The following is a 17,186-nucleotide window of genomic DNA, read 5'->3' as shown; positions in this document are numbered from 1 at the left end:
ACGAATTGATGGGGGTGGGGTGTTCCAAATGTTTTGTACACTCAGTGTATATACTGTATATATACACTGAGTATACCAAACATTAGGAACACCTTCCTAATATTGCCTTGCACTCAAGTGATCGGGGTGTTTAAAGCGTTCCACAGGGATGGCCCATGTCGACTTCAATGCTTCCCACAGTTGTGCCAAGTTGGCAGGACGTCCTTTGGGTGGTTGACCATTCTTGATACACATGGGAAACTGTTGAGCGTGAAAAACCCAGCAGCGTTGGAGTTCTTATTAAAACAAACTGGTGCGCCGTTAATTAACATAAACACATTTAGCATCTTCTGGCTTCCACACCATAAGCCACTGATGCTGACCTTTGGAACATATACATTTTAAAAAGTCTAATAAATCTGTGTAATATAGCCTACACCTTCACAATAAATCCATAATTTATTTTAGACAGGTCTAAAGAAGCATGATATGAAGAAAATGTTGTATATTTCAGAAGAACAGAATGGCATACTCTGAGTTGTCCTGAACTGGCTATGCCAATTGGCTGTGGGCAACACTATTTCATTTACATTTACATTTAGCAGACGCTCTTATCCAGAGCGACTTACAAATTGGTGCATTCACCTTATGATATCCAGTGGAACAACCACTTTACAATAGTACATCTATATATTTTTTGGGGGGGGGTAGAAGGATTACTTTATCCTGTTCCAGGTATTCCTGACAAGATTTGCTTAGAATTTCGTGGCATTATGTTATATTATTTTATAGTAAGAAGAATACAATTGAACAAAGCTGAATAAAATAGAAAGGATACTTTCTCCTAACAATTTGAGGGAGTGCGCACATGCGGCTATTCTGTGTTGAGGGGTTAACAAAGAAATAGGTACTCCTATATGCTTAATTAGAGTTATTAATGTAACTTTAGTTGTTCTACAAACGTTGGGATATATGTTTAGATTTTTACTACATTATAAGGCTGCATGATTCAACTCTAATATGATTTGAAAAAAGTTGCTTGAAAGGCATGAGCTCTGTTTTTTTGCGCAGCCTGTACACACTTCGTCAGTCTCTCATTCAAAATTTGAGAAGCACTTGAAAATGCCTCGAATTTTCCGGCGGCATCCCCTTTGTGTAGCCATAATGCACCCTAAAAAAATCCATGCCTTTTGCAGCCCTTCTCCCAAAATGCTGCCTGCTCGAAAGCATCTCTCATCTCACTCACAAGGCTCTCCATCACGTGATCGGGTCTTTCTCACAGGCTACAAGTGAAGGTAGACACATCGGGGATGCAAATGTGCACGTCTTTATCCAATGCCGAGGTGCATGTTGAAGATATTGGAAGAACTGTCCACATTTACTTTTCGTCAGCCAACAAGATGAGTAGGCCTAACGAACAGCAAAAGCACTAGCCTATGTCAATCTACTATCCCCCCCTAGTGCAAAAGAGAAATAAATATTCCAAACATAGCCTGGACAAACATTGGGATATATGTTTAGATTTTTAGTACATTATAAGGCTGCATGATGCAACTCTAATATGATTTGAAAAAAGTTGCTTGAAAGGCATGAGCTCTGTTTTTTGTGGGAAGCGATAGATCCCAAATTAATACAAAACATTTTTTTTTTTACAAATGTTTAGCTTTGAATGTTGATAAACTATTACATTTTTTTACCTTTATTTTACTAGGCAAGTCAGTTAAGAACTACATTCTTATTTTCAATGACGGCCTAGGAACAGTGAGTTAACTGCCTTGTTCAGGGGCAGAACGACAGATTTGTACCTAGTCAGCTAGGGGATTTGATCTTGCAACCTTTCGGTTACTAGTCCAATGCTCTAACCACTAGGCTACGCTGCCGCCCCAAATATTAGGCTATTTCTTCACATTATAAGCGCAGCACAATGTGCACACGGCAGTAGGATTTAAGCGCTAATGTTGTTTTAGCGGGAAAATACCATTATCAAAAGTGAGTACACATTTATTTTATTTTATTTCACCTTTATTTAACCAGGTAGGCAAGTTGAGAACAAGTTCTCATTTACAATTGCGACCTGGCCAATATAAAGCAAGCAGTTTGACACATACAACAACACAGAGTTACACATGGAGTAAAACAAACATACATTCAATAATATAGTAGAAAAATAAGTCTATATACAAAGTGAGCAAATGAGGTGTGATAAGGGAGGTAAAGGCAAAAAAGGCCATGCTGGCGAAGTAAATACAATATAGCAAGTAAAACACTGGAATGGTAGATTTGCAGTGGAAGAAAGTGCAAAATAGAAATAGAAATAATGGGGTACAAAGGAGCAAAATAAATAAATAAATAAATAAATACAGTAGGGGAAGAGGTAGTTGTTTGGGCTAAATTATAGATGGGCTATGTACAGGTGCAGTAATCTGTGAGCTGCTCTGACAGCTGGTGCTTAAAGCTAGTGAGGGAGATAAGTGTTTCCAGTTTTAGAGATTTTTGTAGTTCGTTCCAGTCATTGGCAGCAGAGAACTGGAAGGAGAGGCGGCTGAAGGAGGAATTGGCTTTGGGGGTGACCAGAGAGATATACCTGCTGGAGCACGTGCTACAGGTGGGTGCTGCTATGGTGACCAGCGAGCTGAGATAAGAGGGATCTTTACCTAGCGGGGTCTTGTAGATGACCTGGAGCCAGTGGGTTTGGCGACGAGTATGAAGCGAGGGCCAGCCAGCGAGAGCGTACAGGTCGCAGTGGTGGGTAGTATATGGGGCTTTGGTGACAAAATGGATGGCACTGTGATAGACTGCATCCAGTTTATTGAGTAGGGTATTGGAGGCTATTTTGTAAATGACATTGCCGAAGTCGAGGATCGGTAGGATAGTCAGTTTTACGAGGGTATGTTTGGCAGCATGAGTGAAAGATGCTTTGTTGCGAAATAGGAAGCCAATTCTAGATTTAACTTTGGATTGGAGATGTTTGATGTGAGTCTGGAAGGAGAGTTTACATTCTAACCAGACACCTAGGTATTTGTAGTTGTCCACATATTCTAAGTCAGAACCGTCCAGAGTAGTGATGCTGGACGGGTGGGCAGGTGCAGGCAGCGATCGGTTGAAGAGCATGCATTTAGTTTTACTTGTATTTAAGAGCAGTTGGAGGCCACGGAAGGAGAGTTGTATTGCGTTGAAGCTCATCTGGAGGGTAGTTAACACAGTGTCCAAAGAAGGGCCAGAAGTATACAGAATGGTGTCGTCTGCGTAGAGGTGGATCAGAGACTCACCAGCAGCAAGAGCGACATCATTGATGTATACAGAGAAAAGAGTCGGCCCAAGAATTGAACCCCGTGGCTGCCAGAGGCCCAGACAATAGGCCCTCCGATTTAACACACTGAACTCTATCGGAGAAGTAGTTGGTGAACCAGGCGAGGCAATCATTTGAGAAACCAAGGCTATTGAGTCTGCCGATGAGGATGTGGTGATTGACAGAGTCGAAAGCCTTGGCCAGGTCAATGAATACGGCAGCACAGTATTGTTTCTTATCGATGGCAGTTAAGATATCGTTTAGGACCTTGAGCGTGGCTGAGGTACACCCATGACCAGCCCTGAAACCAGATTGCATAGCAGAGAAGGTGTGGTGGGATTCGAAATGGTCTGTAATCTGTTTGTTGACTTGGCTTTTGAAGACCTTAGAAAGGCAGGGTAGGATAGATATAGGTCTGTAGCAGTTTGGGTCAAGAGTGTCCCCCCCTTTGAAGAGGGGGATGACCGCAGCTGCTTTCCAATCTTTAATAGGGGTTGCAACAATTTCAGCAGATAATTTTAGAAAGAAAGGGTCCAGATTGTCTTGCCCTGCTGATATGTAGGGGTCCAGATTTTGCAGCTCTTTCAGAACATCAGCTGACTGGATTTGGGAGAAGGAGAAATGGGGAAGGCTTGGGCGAGTTGCTGTGGGGGGTGCAGTGCTGTTGACCGGAGTAGGGGTAGCCAGGTGGAAAGCATGGCCAGCCGTAGAAAAATGCTTATTGAAATTCTCAATTATAGTGGATTTATCGGTGGTGACAGAGTTTCCTATCCTCAGTGCAGTGGGCAGCTGGGAGGAGGTGCTCTTATTCTCCAAGGACTTTACAGTGTCCCAGAACTTTTTTTGAGTTTGTGTTGCAGGAAGCAAATTTCTGCTTAAAAAAGCTAGCCTTGGCTTTTCTAACTGCCTGTTTTTTTTATGCTAGAGTTTGTATTAATTTGGGATCTATCGCTTCCCACAACTGTCCAGGCTATGTTTGGAATATGTATTTCTCTTTTGCACTAGGGGGGGATAGTAGATTGACATAGGCTAACTTCCCTGAAAAGTTGCATATCACGGGGGCTGTTCGATGCTAATGCAGAATGCCACAGGATGTTTTTGTGTCGGTTAAGGGCAGTCAGGTCTGGAGCGAACCAAGGGCTATATCTGTTTCTGGTTCTAAATTTCTTGAATGGGGCATGCTTATTTAAGATGGTGAGGAAGGCATTTAAAAAAAATAACCAGGCATCCTCTACTGAAGGGATGAGGTCAATATCCTTCCAGGATACCCGGGCCAGGTCGATTAGAAATGCCTGCTCGCTGAAGTGTTTCAGGGAGCGTTTGACAGTGATGAGTGGAGGTCGTTTGACCGCTGACCCATTACGGATGCAGGCAATGAGGCAGTGATCGTTGAGATCTTGGCAGAAAACAGCAGAGGTGTATTTAGAGGGCAAGTTGGTTAGGATGATATCTATGAGGGTGCCCGTGTTTACGGCTTTGGGGTGGTACCTGGTAGGTTCATTGATAATTTGTGTGAGATTGAGGGCATCAAGCTTAGATTGTAGGATGGCTGGGGTGTTAAGCATGTCCCATGTCCCAAATGCGATTATGCATGTAATGTTTTTATTATAAAGGTGCATTTTTATGGTGAAAATGATCTTCCCCAAACTTGAAACTGACACGCTGCTTATACCAGTTAGGCTCTATACCTCTCGTAAAGCGGATTAATGTGCTTAATTTTAAGAAGTTATTTGGCCACTTTTATAGGCCATTGGGCTAGATTACATGAAGTGTGCAACTATGATTCGATAAAGTCGCAAAAAAAGGCATTGTTTCTTATGCTGGGCATTAGTGATAATATATAATTCACATGTGATAGGCTAATATTGTCACCCATCAGACTATTATTGTTTTAATCTTGTCTGTACTGTACATATACTAAATAATATATGTGGGAAATTTGTTTTGATTACGAATGGATCATTATCATGCACCTGTATCAAAACGGGGGCAGCGGGAACAAATACATGTCATTCAGGGCGGGGGGGGGGGCTTGACTGTTTTGCATGCTATTTTGGCATTAATACTGTACATGTCACATATTACTTTGCAAACAATGTTCCAAAAAATTATAATAATACATTGAGTAAATAAAGCTGCATGGTCTCTTTTTTGCTTTATTGCGTAAGGCAGCTCCAAAATGCAGATGCTTCAGCCAAGCTCAGTGCTTTCTGTGGTGGTGGGGCAGCCAGCAAAAAATACGGAGCGTAGGTGTTGGTAATGTCTGAGGGTAGAGCTTGAAAATTCAAGCCCCTTGGGTGCTGCCATAGAGTTACATTAGAAGTGCCCATCCAAGAAGGATGAAGGTCATTGGCCACAGATAAAATGACGTCAAATCATGTTCTATCTACAGTCATTTTTTTATTTTATTTTATTTTTTTCTCCCTTTTTTTCTCTCCAATTTCGTGGTGTCCAATTGGTAGTTACGGTCTTGTCTCATCGCTGAGACTTCCGTACAGACTCTGGAGAGGCAAAGACCGAGAGCCGTGCGTCCTCCGAAACACAACTCAGCCAAGCCGCACTGCTTCTTGACACAATGCCCACTTAACCTGGAAGCCAGCCGCACCAATGTGTCAGAGGAAACACTGTACAGCTTTGATTGGACTGATCCTGTCACCATCATACTTTCAAAATCTTAGCTAGCAGTCATCATCATGAATCGGCAATCTACTTTTTAATCCTTGTCATATGAAGAGAAATAATGAAGGGAAATTATAGATCAAACGCATTGGTGCTCATCAGGCATTGGACATAAACATTACACAAGTTGGAAATTGCAAATTCAACAATGACTGGTTCGGAAATCAGTGGCTAACTGCAAGCATTGCAAAGCAAGCACTAGCAAGCAAGTCTCTTTTCCAAGCTTAAAATGATGAACATTCAACATCGGCCATGCTGTCAATGAAGCATGATTTGTGCCGCGCTCAAAACAATTGTTGACTTGGAACTGCCAAATCTGACTTCAGTGAGTTCAAGACAACTGGAAACTCGGGAAAAATGAGCTCCGACTAGGAAAATACTTTCTGACAGGTCATCCAACTCGGAATTGTAAATCGGGAACTTGGGCTTCTTTCTAGAGCTACGACCTGAAGATCACTGACGTCATCATGATTCTACCTTGTTTTTTTCTGAGTTCCCAATTGTCTTGAAAGCACCATAAATCCAGAGAATGCCAGACTTTGATGACAAGGTTTGATGATAAAATTTGTCCTCGAAGGACTGCCGCGCCACCTTCCTGTTCAAGTGAGAACAGCACAACAAGGTGAGTCCAAAAATGTCTTGTATGCTGCTGCATAAATTATGTAATATGCCAGGGAGATATATATACTGTAGCTAAGAAAGTAATACTAAGTGTATATTGTGTTGTAAGCTGCCTCACCCTAATAATTTGGTCCCTTTCCCCCTCATAACTTATCCCACAGTTCTGACTTGGTGGTGTACATGTAGCCTACAATCTGTTTTTTGAGAAATGTAATTGAATATTGTAAGAGCTTTCATTGCCTGCTTATATGCCCCCTTTATTTATCCTACGGTTCTGACTTGATGTACAGGGAGAATACTGTAAGAACCGGCCCATGTTCTGAATTCTGTCACTGTACATTTAAAAAGTGCTGAACAAATAGTTATATTGACTACATCCGTCCTAGCTCGCTCATTAATATGTTAATCGAAATTACGGATCGCCTCTTATCCACTTGTCGTCCCCTAATGCCATAGATTGCACATCTCAATTATCAGTAGAAACCACATTTGTTTAAGCAAGTCAGCTATGTTTTTTTTAAAGGCAGTAAATGAGGCTGAATGAACTGTTTCGCTGCCAGACAAGGCTCCGCTGATAGCCAGGTGTAGCAGTGGTAAGGTGTTGGGACTGCTGTTGGGGCTCTGCTGTTGGTACAGTTTTATGTAGGCCCTAACAGTTTGTGGGCACAGTTTGTCACCGTTATAGTGCAATTAATGTATTGTTTAGTGTTGTCTAGAGGCTTTGCTAGCATGCATCCCACAATTATATATATTTTTAACACACCAAGATTTATATGCTAAAATCACCACTGATGTCATCTAAAGCAAATGGAGGACGCTATTCCCTGTGGTTTATTTTCATGCCAGCCAGGTAGGCTGTACTCCTGTTGTAAATATAAGCAATGTGCTTAATATTAGGAAAGTTGAAAATAAATATAGTAGGCCTAGCCTATAGATCCTCCTCTTTTCAGTAGAGGCCATCACTCTGTTTTCTGATGCAATTGCATAGCCTATTGAAGTGTTTGATTAGATTTTCGAATGCATTGATGTCAGAGTGATTAAAGGGACAATAGAGTGCTGAGTACAGTGACCATCAGCAGCATCAGAGCTTGGAGAAACCTAATTACCATGACTAAATGGTCACGTGGACTTTGACTGCCTTCATGACTTGTGACCGCCAGTGTGGTGGCAATACTACATTTACATTTTAGTCATTTAGCAGACACTCTTATCCAGAGCGACTTACAGTAGTGAATGCATACATTTAATTTCATTTCATGCATTTTTTTTTGGTACTGGCCCCCCGTGGGAATCGAACCCACAACCCTGGCGTTACACACACCATGCTGGTGTTGCAAACACCATGCTCTACCAACTGAGCCACATGGAAGGCTGTCACTGCAACAGCCCTATGCCTGACACCAACTACCATACCCTGTTCAAAAGCACTTAAATCTTTTGTCTTGCCGATTCACCCTCTGAAAGACACACATTCATAATCAACGTCTCAATTGTCTCAAGGCTTAAAAATCCTTCTTTAACCTGTCTCCTCCCCTTCATCTAAATTGATTGAAGTGGATTTAACAAGTGACATCAATAAGGGATCATAGCTTTCATGGAAAGAGCAAGTGTTCTTAGTGTTTTGTATACTCAGTGAATAGAATGTATTTTAATTTTATCCCCTCACCTCTCAAAGAGTGACAGATTAGTGAAATGGCCAGGTTTTACTGTATGTGCACTGCTTTCATGTCCTTGACCAAAGGCCTCATTTCATTTTCTCCATGACATTCATTGAATGTTTTAAAATAACATGTTAAAATGTAAGCAGTGTCAAAACTGGAAGGAATAAGAGAAACAATGTTTTTGAATGAACAAATATGTGTTCACGATGAATGTGTTCATGATACTGTCTATTCTCAGAATTTTCCCTGTATTTTCCCTTCAGGTTCCGTGTGTAAGTCAGACTTTAACAAAGACGAGTTGAAGCGATGCCAACCATGCCAAACGTACGACCACCAGATTCCAGCTTCTACAATATTTATACATTTAGTAAACCGAACATATGCACCACCCTTTTTGTTTAGCTCTGACAATATAATATTCTGTAGTAACAAGGAGTAATGCTCACATACTTTATAGTCTCACCTAACCATAACATTTTGACACTGGCAATGACCATAGAACATCATAGAATTTTTTTTAAATCACCTCAGACACATTTAGATTGTTTCCCATTGAGACCTTGAATGTGTCCCAAATAGTACCCTATTCCCTATATAGTGCACAACTTTTGATATGGGCCCTGGTCAAAAGTAGTGCAATATATAGGGAACAGGTTGCCATTTGGGATGTATCCCTACTATTTAGCAAAACCCCTCAAAACCCATAGTTATTTTGATGTAGACTTGATATCCCTGAAATGACTCAGCCATGGGTTTTAATCCAGTGTACTAGAGAATGAACATGTTCTGTTGTTGACATACCAAGAAAGCACAGTTATTTGTTGGATGCTGCAAAAAGATCAATCAGATCTTGTAATGGCATATGTTGAGGTCAGTGGGTTGAGACTTCCCCTCAAAGCGGAGCGTTATAAGATTTATAAGATCTGAAGTTACTGAACATCCTATGTTTCTGAGGTACTCTCGGGTTTCTGATAGTCAATGTTCTAAAAGCACACCCACGTATCACAGATACAAGATACATTTTCAACCCTTTGGATTTCAGTAAAAATCATAACTACTGGTAGTCATAGATGTGACACTAAGATTGAGGGGTTGTACAGTGGTTTGCGAAAGTATTCAACCCCCTTGGCATTTTTCCTATTTTGTTTCCTTACAACCTGGAATTCAAATGGATTTTTGGGGGGTTTGTGTCATTTGATTTACATAACATGCCTACCACATTGAAGATGCAAAATATTTTTTATTGTGAAACAAAAAAGAAATAAGACAAAAAAACTGAAAACTTGAGCGTGCATAACTATTCACCCCCCAAAGTCAATACTTTGTAGAGCCACCTTTTGCAGCAATTACAGCTGCAAGTCTCTTGGGGTATGTCTCTATGAGCTTGGCACATCTAGCCACTGGATTTTTGCCCATTCTTCCTGGCAAAACTGCTCCAGCTCCTTCAAGTTGTATGGGTTCCGCAGGTGTAAAGCAATCTTTAAGTCATACCAAAGATTCTCAACTGGATTGAGGTCTGGGCTTTGACTAGGCCATTCCAAGACATTTAAATGTTTAACCTTAAACCACTCGAGTGTTGCTTTAACAGTATGCTTAGGGTCATTGTCCTGCTGGAAGGGCAACCTCCATCCCAGTCTCAAATCTCTGGAAGACTGAAACAGGTTTCCCTCAAGAATTTCCTTGTATTTAGCGCCATCCATCATTCCTTCAATTCTGACCAGTTTCCCAGTCCCTGCCGATGAAAAACATCCCCACAGCATGATGCTGCCGCCACCATGCTTCACTGTGGGGATGGTGTTCTCAGGGTGATGGGGCGTGTTGGGTTTACGCCAGACATAGCATTTTCCTTGATGGCCAAAAAGCTCAATTTTAGTCTCATCTGACCCGAGTACTTTCTTTCATATGTTTGGGGAGTCTCCCACATGCCTTTTGGCAAACACCAAACATGTTTGCTTATTTTTTTCTTTAAGCAATGGCTTGCCACTCTTCCGTAAAGCCCAGCTCCACTGTGGAGCTTTGCAGCTCCTTCAGGGTTATCTTTTGTCTCTTTGTTGCTTCTCTGATTAATGCCCTTCTTGCCTGATCTGTGAGTTTTGGTGGACAGCCCTCTTGTCAGGTTTTTTGTGGTGCCATATTCTTTCATGTTTTTAAATAATGGATTTAATGGTACTCCGTGGGATGTTCAAAGTTTCAGATATTTTTTTTTACCCAACCCTGATATGTACTTCTCCACAACTTTGTCCCTGACCTGTTTGGAGAGCTCCTTGGTCTTCATGGTGCCACTTGCTTGGTGGTGTCCCTTGCTTAGTGGTGTTGCAGCCTTTCAGAACAGGTGTGTATATACAGTTGAAGTCAGACGTTTACATACACCTTAGCCAAATACATTTAAACTCAGTTTTTCACAATTCCTGACAGTTAATCCTAGTAAAACATCCCTGTTTTAGGTCAGTTAGGATCACCACTTTATTTTAAGAATGTGAAATGTCAGAATAATAGTAGAGAGAATGATTTATTTCAGCTTTTATTTCTTTCATCACATTCCCAGTGGGTCAGAAGTTTACATACACTCAATTAGTATTTGGTAGCATTGCCTTTAAGTTGTTTAACTTGGGTCAAACGTTTCCGGGAGCCTTCCACAAGCATCCCACAATAAGTTGGGTGAATTTTGGCTCATTCTTCCTGACAGAGCTGGTGTAACTGAGTCAGGTTTGTAGGCCTCCTTGCTCGCACACGCTTTTTCAGTTCTGCCCACACATTTTCTATAGGTTTGAGGTTAGGGCTTTGTGATGGCCACTCCAATAGCTTGACTTTGTTGTCCTTAAGCCATTTTGCCACAACTTTGGAAGTATGCTTGGGTTCATTGTCAATATGGAAGACCCATTTGTGCCCAAGATTTAACTTCCTGACTGAAGTCTTGAGATGTTGCTTCGATATATCCACATAATTTTCCTCCCTCATGATGCCATCTATTTTGTGAAGTACCCCAGCCCCTCCTGCAGCAAAGCACCCCCACAACATGATGCTGCCACCCCCGTGCTTCACGGTTGGGATGGTGTACTTCAGCTTGCAAGCCTCCCCCTTTTTCCTCCTAACATAACGATGGTCATTATGGCCAAACAGTTCTATTTTTTGCTTCATCAGACCAGAGGACATTTCTCCAAAAAGTACGATTTTTGGCCCTATGTGCAGTTGCAAACCGTAGTCTGGCTTTTTTATGGCTGTTTTGGAGCAGTGGCTTTTTCCTTGCTGAGCGGCCTTCCAGGTTGTGTCGATATAGGACTCGTTTACGATGGATATATATACTTTTGTACCTGTTTCCTCCAGCATCTTCACAAGGTTGTTTGCTGTTGTTCTGGGATTGATTTGCACTTTTTGCAAAGGAGACAGACGGCGTCTCCTTCCTGAGCGGTATGACGGCTGCATGGTCCCGTGTTGTTTATACTTGCGTACTATTGTTTGTACAGATGAACATGGTACCTTCAGGCGTTTGGAAATTGCTCCCAAGGATGAACCAGACTTGCGGAGGTCTTGGCTGATTTCTTTTGATTTTCCCATAATGTCAAGCAAAGAGGCACTGGGTTTGAAGGTAGGCCTTGAAATACATCCACAGGTACACCTCCAATTGACTCAAATGATGTCAATTAGCCTATCAGAATCTTCTAAAGCCATAACATAATTTTCAGGAATTTTCCAAGCTGTTTAAAGGCACAGTCAACTTAGTGTATGTAAACTTCTGACCCACTGGAATTGTGATACAGTGAATTATAAGTGAAATAATCTTTCTGTAAACAATTGTTGCAAAAATGACTTGTGTCATGCACAAAGTAGATGTCCTAACTGACTTGCCAAAACTATAGTTTGTTGACAAGAAATTTGTGGAGTGGTTTAAAAATGAGTTTTAATGACTCCAACCTTCGTGTGTTTAAATTTCCTACTTCAACTGTATATATCTATATATATATATCTATATATCTCTATCTCTATATATATCTATATATCTCTCTCTATATATATCTATATATATATCTCTCTCTATATATATCTATATATATATCTCTCTCTCTCTATATATATATATATATATATCTCTCTCTCTATATATATATATATATATATATATATATATATATATATATACTGAGACCATGTGACAGATCATGTAACACTTAGATTGCACACAGGTGGACTTTATTTAACTAATTATGTGACTTCAGAAGGTAATTGGTTGCACCAGATCTTATTTAGGGCTTCATAGCAAAGGGGGTGAATACACCACTTTTCCAGTTTTTTGAATTTTTTGAAACAAGTAATTTTTTCCACCAATTTGGTCTATTTTGTGCATGTCCATTACATGAAATCCAAATAAAAATCAATTTAAATTACAGGTTGTAATGCAACAAAACAGGAAAAATGTCAAGAGGGATGAATACTTTCGCAAGGCACTATATATTTATAGAATGTATTTGGTTCAATGCAAAACCACAACATACAAAAAACGTCTGTATGCAAACCTCTCATTAACAGTTTGTAATCATTTGATCCATATGTCATTTTCTTTGTCTCTTCTTTAAATGTTCACTTAAAAATGTCATTGGTGTCATATCAAATGAATAGTTATGAATGTCAACTTGATATAGTTGTCTGGGAAATCCCTTCTGGAGTGACCTTGTGTTTTTCTGTCGTCATATTTCAGGAAAGAGTGCACCACTACTTCAACCCCCAAACTCCCAAAACCAACACCCAACCCTGCCATCATCAAAAATCCAGACACTTGTGAGTTCCACCAATACCTTTGCTTCCACAGATCTTTCACTTCTTTCAGTGACTTCATGAAGCCTTCATAAGCTTTCATAATCCTTACATAGCACCTATTGTTAACACTCAGCCTTGTGACACAACAAGCAGAACCAGGTAGTTTAAAACACTTACCTTTTTACAATTATAATACATTGTCATGTCAGTTACCATAAGTGTAAGTCAACTCAAATGGTAACTATTGCAGGTGTTACTTGATAGCATTAATCATAATACAGCATTAGTGCATCATATTGGTGATTACTATGATATAAAATTCTCTCCAGTAAGTAGAATTTCTCCTCCATGCCAACAATTTGCTGTAGTTGAATCTTTTAGCTCTCTACCCTACATTCTTCTAATCCCTCTTAAATGTAGTCAGATAGTACAGTTATTTTTGTGGTATGAAATAAACGCCATTGATGGTTATACTTATCTGTATCCTCAACAGCTCACCTCCTCTACACCATGATGTATGTCCTTCTGGTTTTCCTGGTCACCACTCTGTTAATGGCCAGTCTCCTGGTCCTGACTAAGGGTGGATGGAGGGAACATGGCTGCTGCGCAAACCCTGAAAAGGAGCTCCAGTTGCCTACAAGGGACACCTCAGCCAACGGTAATGATAAAATATCCAGGCAGTCAGTAACCCAGTTGACTTGCTAGTCAATTCAACACTGTAACCAATGGCCTACTGAGATTTGATCCCTTAGGGTGGTATATTGATATAAATTATATATACAGTAATACATATACAGTTGCAAGAAAAAGTATGTAAACCCTTTGGAATAACCTGGATTTCCACATAAATTTGTCAAAAAATGTGATCTGATCTTCCTCTAAGTCACAACAATAGACAAACAGAGTGTGCTTAAACTGATAACACACAAATTATTGTATTTTTCTTGTCTATATTGAATACTTAATTTAAACTTTCACAGTGTAGGTTGGAAAAAGTATGTGAACCCCTAGGCTAATTACTTTTTCAAAAGCTAATTGGAGTCAGTAATCAGCTAACCTGGAGTCCAATCAATGCGACAAGATTGGAGATGTTGGTTAGAGCTGCCCTGAAATATAAAAAAGACTCACAAAATCGGAGTTTGCTATTCACATAAAGCATTGCCTGATGTGAACCATGCCTCGAACAAAAGAGATCTCAGAAGACCTAAGATTAAGGATTGTTGACTTGCATAAAGCTAGAAAAGGTTACAAAAGTATCTCTAAAAGCGTTGATGTTCATCAGTCCACGGTAAGATAAATTGTCTATAAAGGGAGAAAGTTCAACACTGTTGCTACTCTCCCTAGTAGTGGCCGTCCTGCAAAGATGACTGCAAGAGCAGAGAGGTTAAGAAGAATCCTAGAGTGTCAGCTAAAGTCTTACAGAAATCTCTGGAACATGCTAACATCTCTGTTGACGAGTCTACGATACGTTAAACACTAAACAAGAATGGTGTTCATGGGAGGACACCACGGAAGAAGCCACTGCTGTCCAAAAAAAGCATTGTTGCACGTCTGAAGTTCGCAAAAGAGCACCTGGATGTTCCACAGCACTACTGGCAAAATATTCTGTGGACAGATTAAACTAAAGTTGAGTTGTTTGGAAGGAACACAACACTATGTGTGGAGAAAAAAAGGCACAGCACACCAACATCAAAACCTCATTCCAACTGTAAAATATGGTGGAGGGAGCATCATGGTTTGGGGCTGCTTTGCTGCCTCAGGGCCTGGACAGCTTGCTATCATTGATGGAAAAATGAATTCCCATGTTTATCAAGACATTTTGCAGGAGAATGTAATGCTATCTGTCCGCCAATTGAAGCTCAACAGAAGTTGGGTAATGCAACAGGACAACAACCCAAAACACAGAAGTAAATCAACAACAGAATGGCTTCAACATAAGAAAATATGCCTTCTTGATCAAATCAAATCAAATGTATTTATATAGCCCTTCTTACATCAGCTGATATCTCAAAGTGCTGTACAGAAACCCAGCCTAAAACCCCAAACAGCAAGCAATGCAGGTGTAGAAGCACGGTGGCTAGGAAAAACTCCCTAGAAAGGCCAAAACCTAGGAAGAAACCTAGAAAGGAACCAGGCTATGAGGGGTGGCCAGTCCTCTTCTGGCTGTGCCGGGTGGAAATTATAACAGAACATGGCCAAGATGTTCAAATGTTCATAAATGACCAGCATAGTCAAATAATAATAATCACAGTAGTTGTCGAGGCTGCAACAAGTCAGCACCTCAAGAGTAAATGTCAGTTGGCTTTTCATAGCCGATCATTGAGAGTATCTCTACCGCTCCTGCTGTCTCTAGAGAGTTGAAAACAGCAGGTCTGGGACAGGTAGCACGTCCGGTGAACAGGTCAGGGTTCCATAGCCGCAGGCAGAACAGTTGAAACTGGAGCAGCAGCACAGCCAGGTGGACTGGGGACAGCAAGGAGTCATCATGCCAGGTAGTCCAGAGGCATGGTCCTAGGGCTCAGGTCCTCCGAGAGAGAGAAAGAAAGAATGAGAGAAAGAGCGAATTAGAGAGCGCATACTTAAATTCACACAGGACACCGGATAAGACAGGAGGGGTCAGGAGACACTGTGGCCCCATCCGATGATACCCCTGGACAGGGCCAGGATATAACCCCACCCACTTTGCCAAAGCACAGCCCCCACACCACTAGAGGGATGTCTTCAACCACCAACTTACCATCCTGAGACCAGTGACTCAACCCACTCAAGTGACGCACCCCTCCTATGGACGGCATGTTAGAGCACCAGTAAGCCAGTCACTCAGCCCCAAAAATAGGGTTAGAGGCAGAGAATCCCAGTGGAGAGAGGGGAAATGGCCAGGCAGAGACAGCAAGGGCGGTTCGTTGCTCCAGAGCCTTTCCGTTCACCTTCACACTCCTGGGCCAGACTACACTCAATCATAGGACCTACTGAAGAGATGAGTCTTCAGTAAAGACTTAAAAGTTGAGACAGAGTCTGCATCTCTCACATGGGTAGGCAGACCATTCCATAAAAATTGAGCTCTATAGGAGAAAGCCCTGCCTCCAGCTGTTTGCTTAGAAATTCTAGGGACAATTAGGGTTTTGTGACCGTAGCATACGTGTAGGTATGTAAGGCAGGACCAAATCGGAAAGATAGGTAGGAGCAAGCCAATGTAATGCTTTGTAGGTTAGCAGTAAAACCTAGAGAGGCTAGCACTGGAGTAATATGATCAAATTTTTTGGTTCTAGTCAGGATTCTAGCAGCCGTATTTAGCACTAACTGAAGTTTATTTAGTGCTTTATCCGGGTAGCCGGAAAGTAGAGCATTGCAGTAGTCCAACCTAGAAGTAACAAAAGCATGGATACATTTTTCTGTATCGTTTTTGGACAGAAAGTTTCTGATTTTTGCAATTTTACGTAGATGGAAAAAAGCTGTCCTTGAAACAGTCTTGATATGTTCGTCAAAAGAGAGATCATGGTCCAGAGTAACGCCGAGGTCCTTCTCAGTTTTATTTGAGACGACTGTTCAACCATCAAGATTAATTGTCAGATTCAACAGAAAATCTCTTTGTGTCTTGGGACCTAGAACAAGCATCTCTGTTTTGTCCAAGTTTAAAAGTAGAAGGCTTGCAGCCATCCACTTCCTTATGTCTGAAACACAGGCTTCTAGCGAGGGCAATTTTGGGGCTTCACCATGTTTCATTGAAATGTACAGCTGTGTGTCATCCGCATAGCAGTGAAATTTAACATTATGTTTTCGAATGACATCCCCAAGAGGTAAAATATGTAGTGAAAACAATAATGGTCCTAAAACGGAACCTTGAGGAACACCAACATTTACAGTTGATTTGTCAGAGGACAAACCATTCACAGAGACAAACTGATATCTTTCCGACAGATAAGATCTAAACCAGGCCAGAACTTGTCCGTGTAGACCAAAGTTTGTGGTGATCGATGGTATCAAAAGCAGCACTAAGGTCTAGGAGCACGAGGACAGATGCAAAGCCTCTGTCTGACGCCATTAAAAGGTAATTTACCACCTTCAGTGCAGTCTCAGTGCTATGATGGGGTCTAAAACCAGACTGAAGCGTTTCGTATACATTGTTTGTCTTCAGGAAGGCAGTGAGTTGCTGTGCAACAGCTTTTTATAACATTTTTGAGAAAAATAGCCGATAGTTTTTTATA

General features: G+C 41.1%; 1 protein-coding gene across 1 annotated transcript in view; it reads left to right on the top strand.

Moving 5' to 3' along the window:
• si:ch211-112c15.8 (tumor necrosis factor receptor superfamily member 1A) overlaps positions 1 to 17,186 on the top strand; it is a 38,780-nt gene that overhangs the window by 2,358 nt on the left and 19,236 nt on the right. The window contains exons 5-7 of the mRNA XM_029724441.1: positions 8,493 to 8,553; positions 12,923 to 13,002; positions 13,475 to 13,639. Coding sequence (XP_029580301.1) covers positions 8,493 to 8,553; positions 12,923 to 13,002; positions 13,475 to 13,639 — 306 coding nt within the window. The remainder of the gene's footprint in view (positions 1 to 8,492; positions 8,554 to 12,922; positions 13,003 to 13,474; positions 13,640 to 17,186) is intronic.

This window comes from Salmo trutta, chromosome 30, assembly GCF_901001165.1.
Source record: "Salmo trutta chromosome 30, fSalTru1.1, whole genome shotgun sequence".
NCBI lineage: Eukaryota > Metazoa > Chordata > Actinopteri > Salmoniformes > Salmonidae > Salmo > Salmo trutta.
This window is presented reverse-complemented; position numbering and strand designations above follow the sequence as displayed.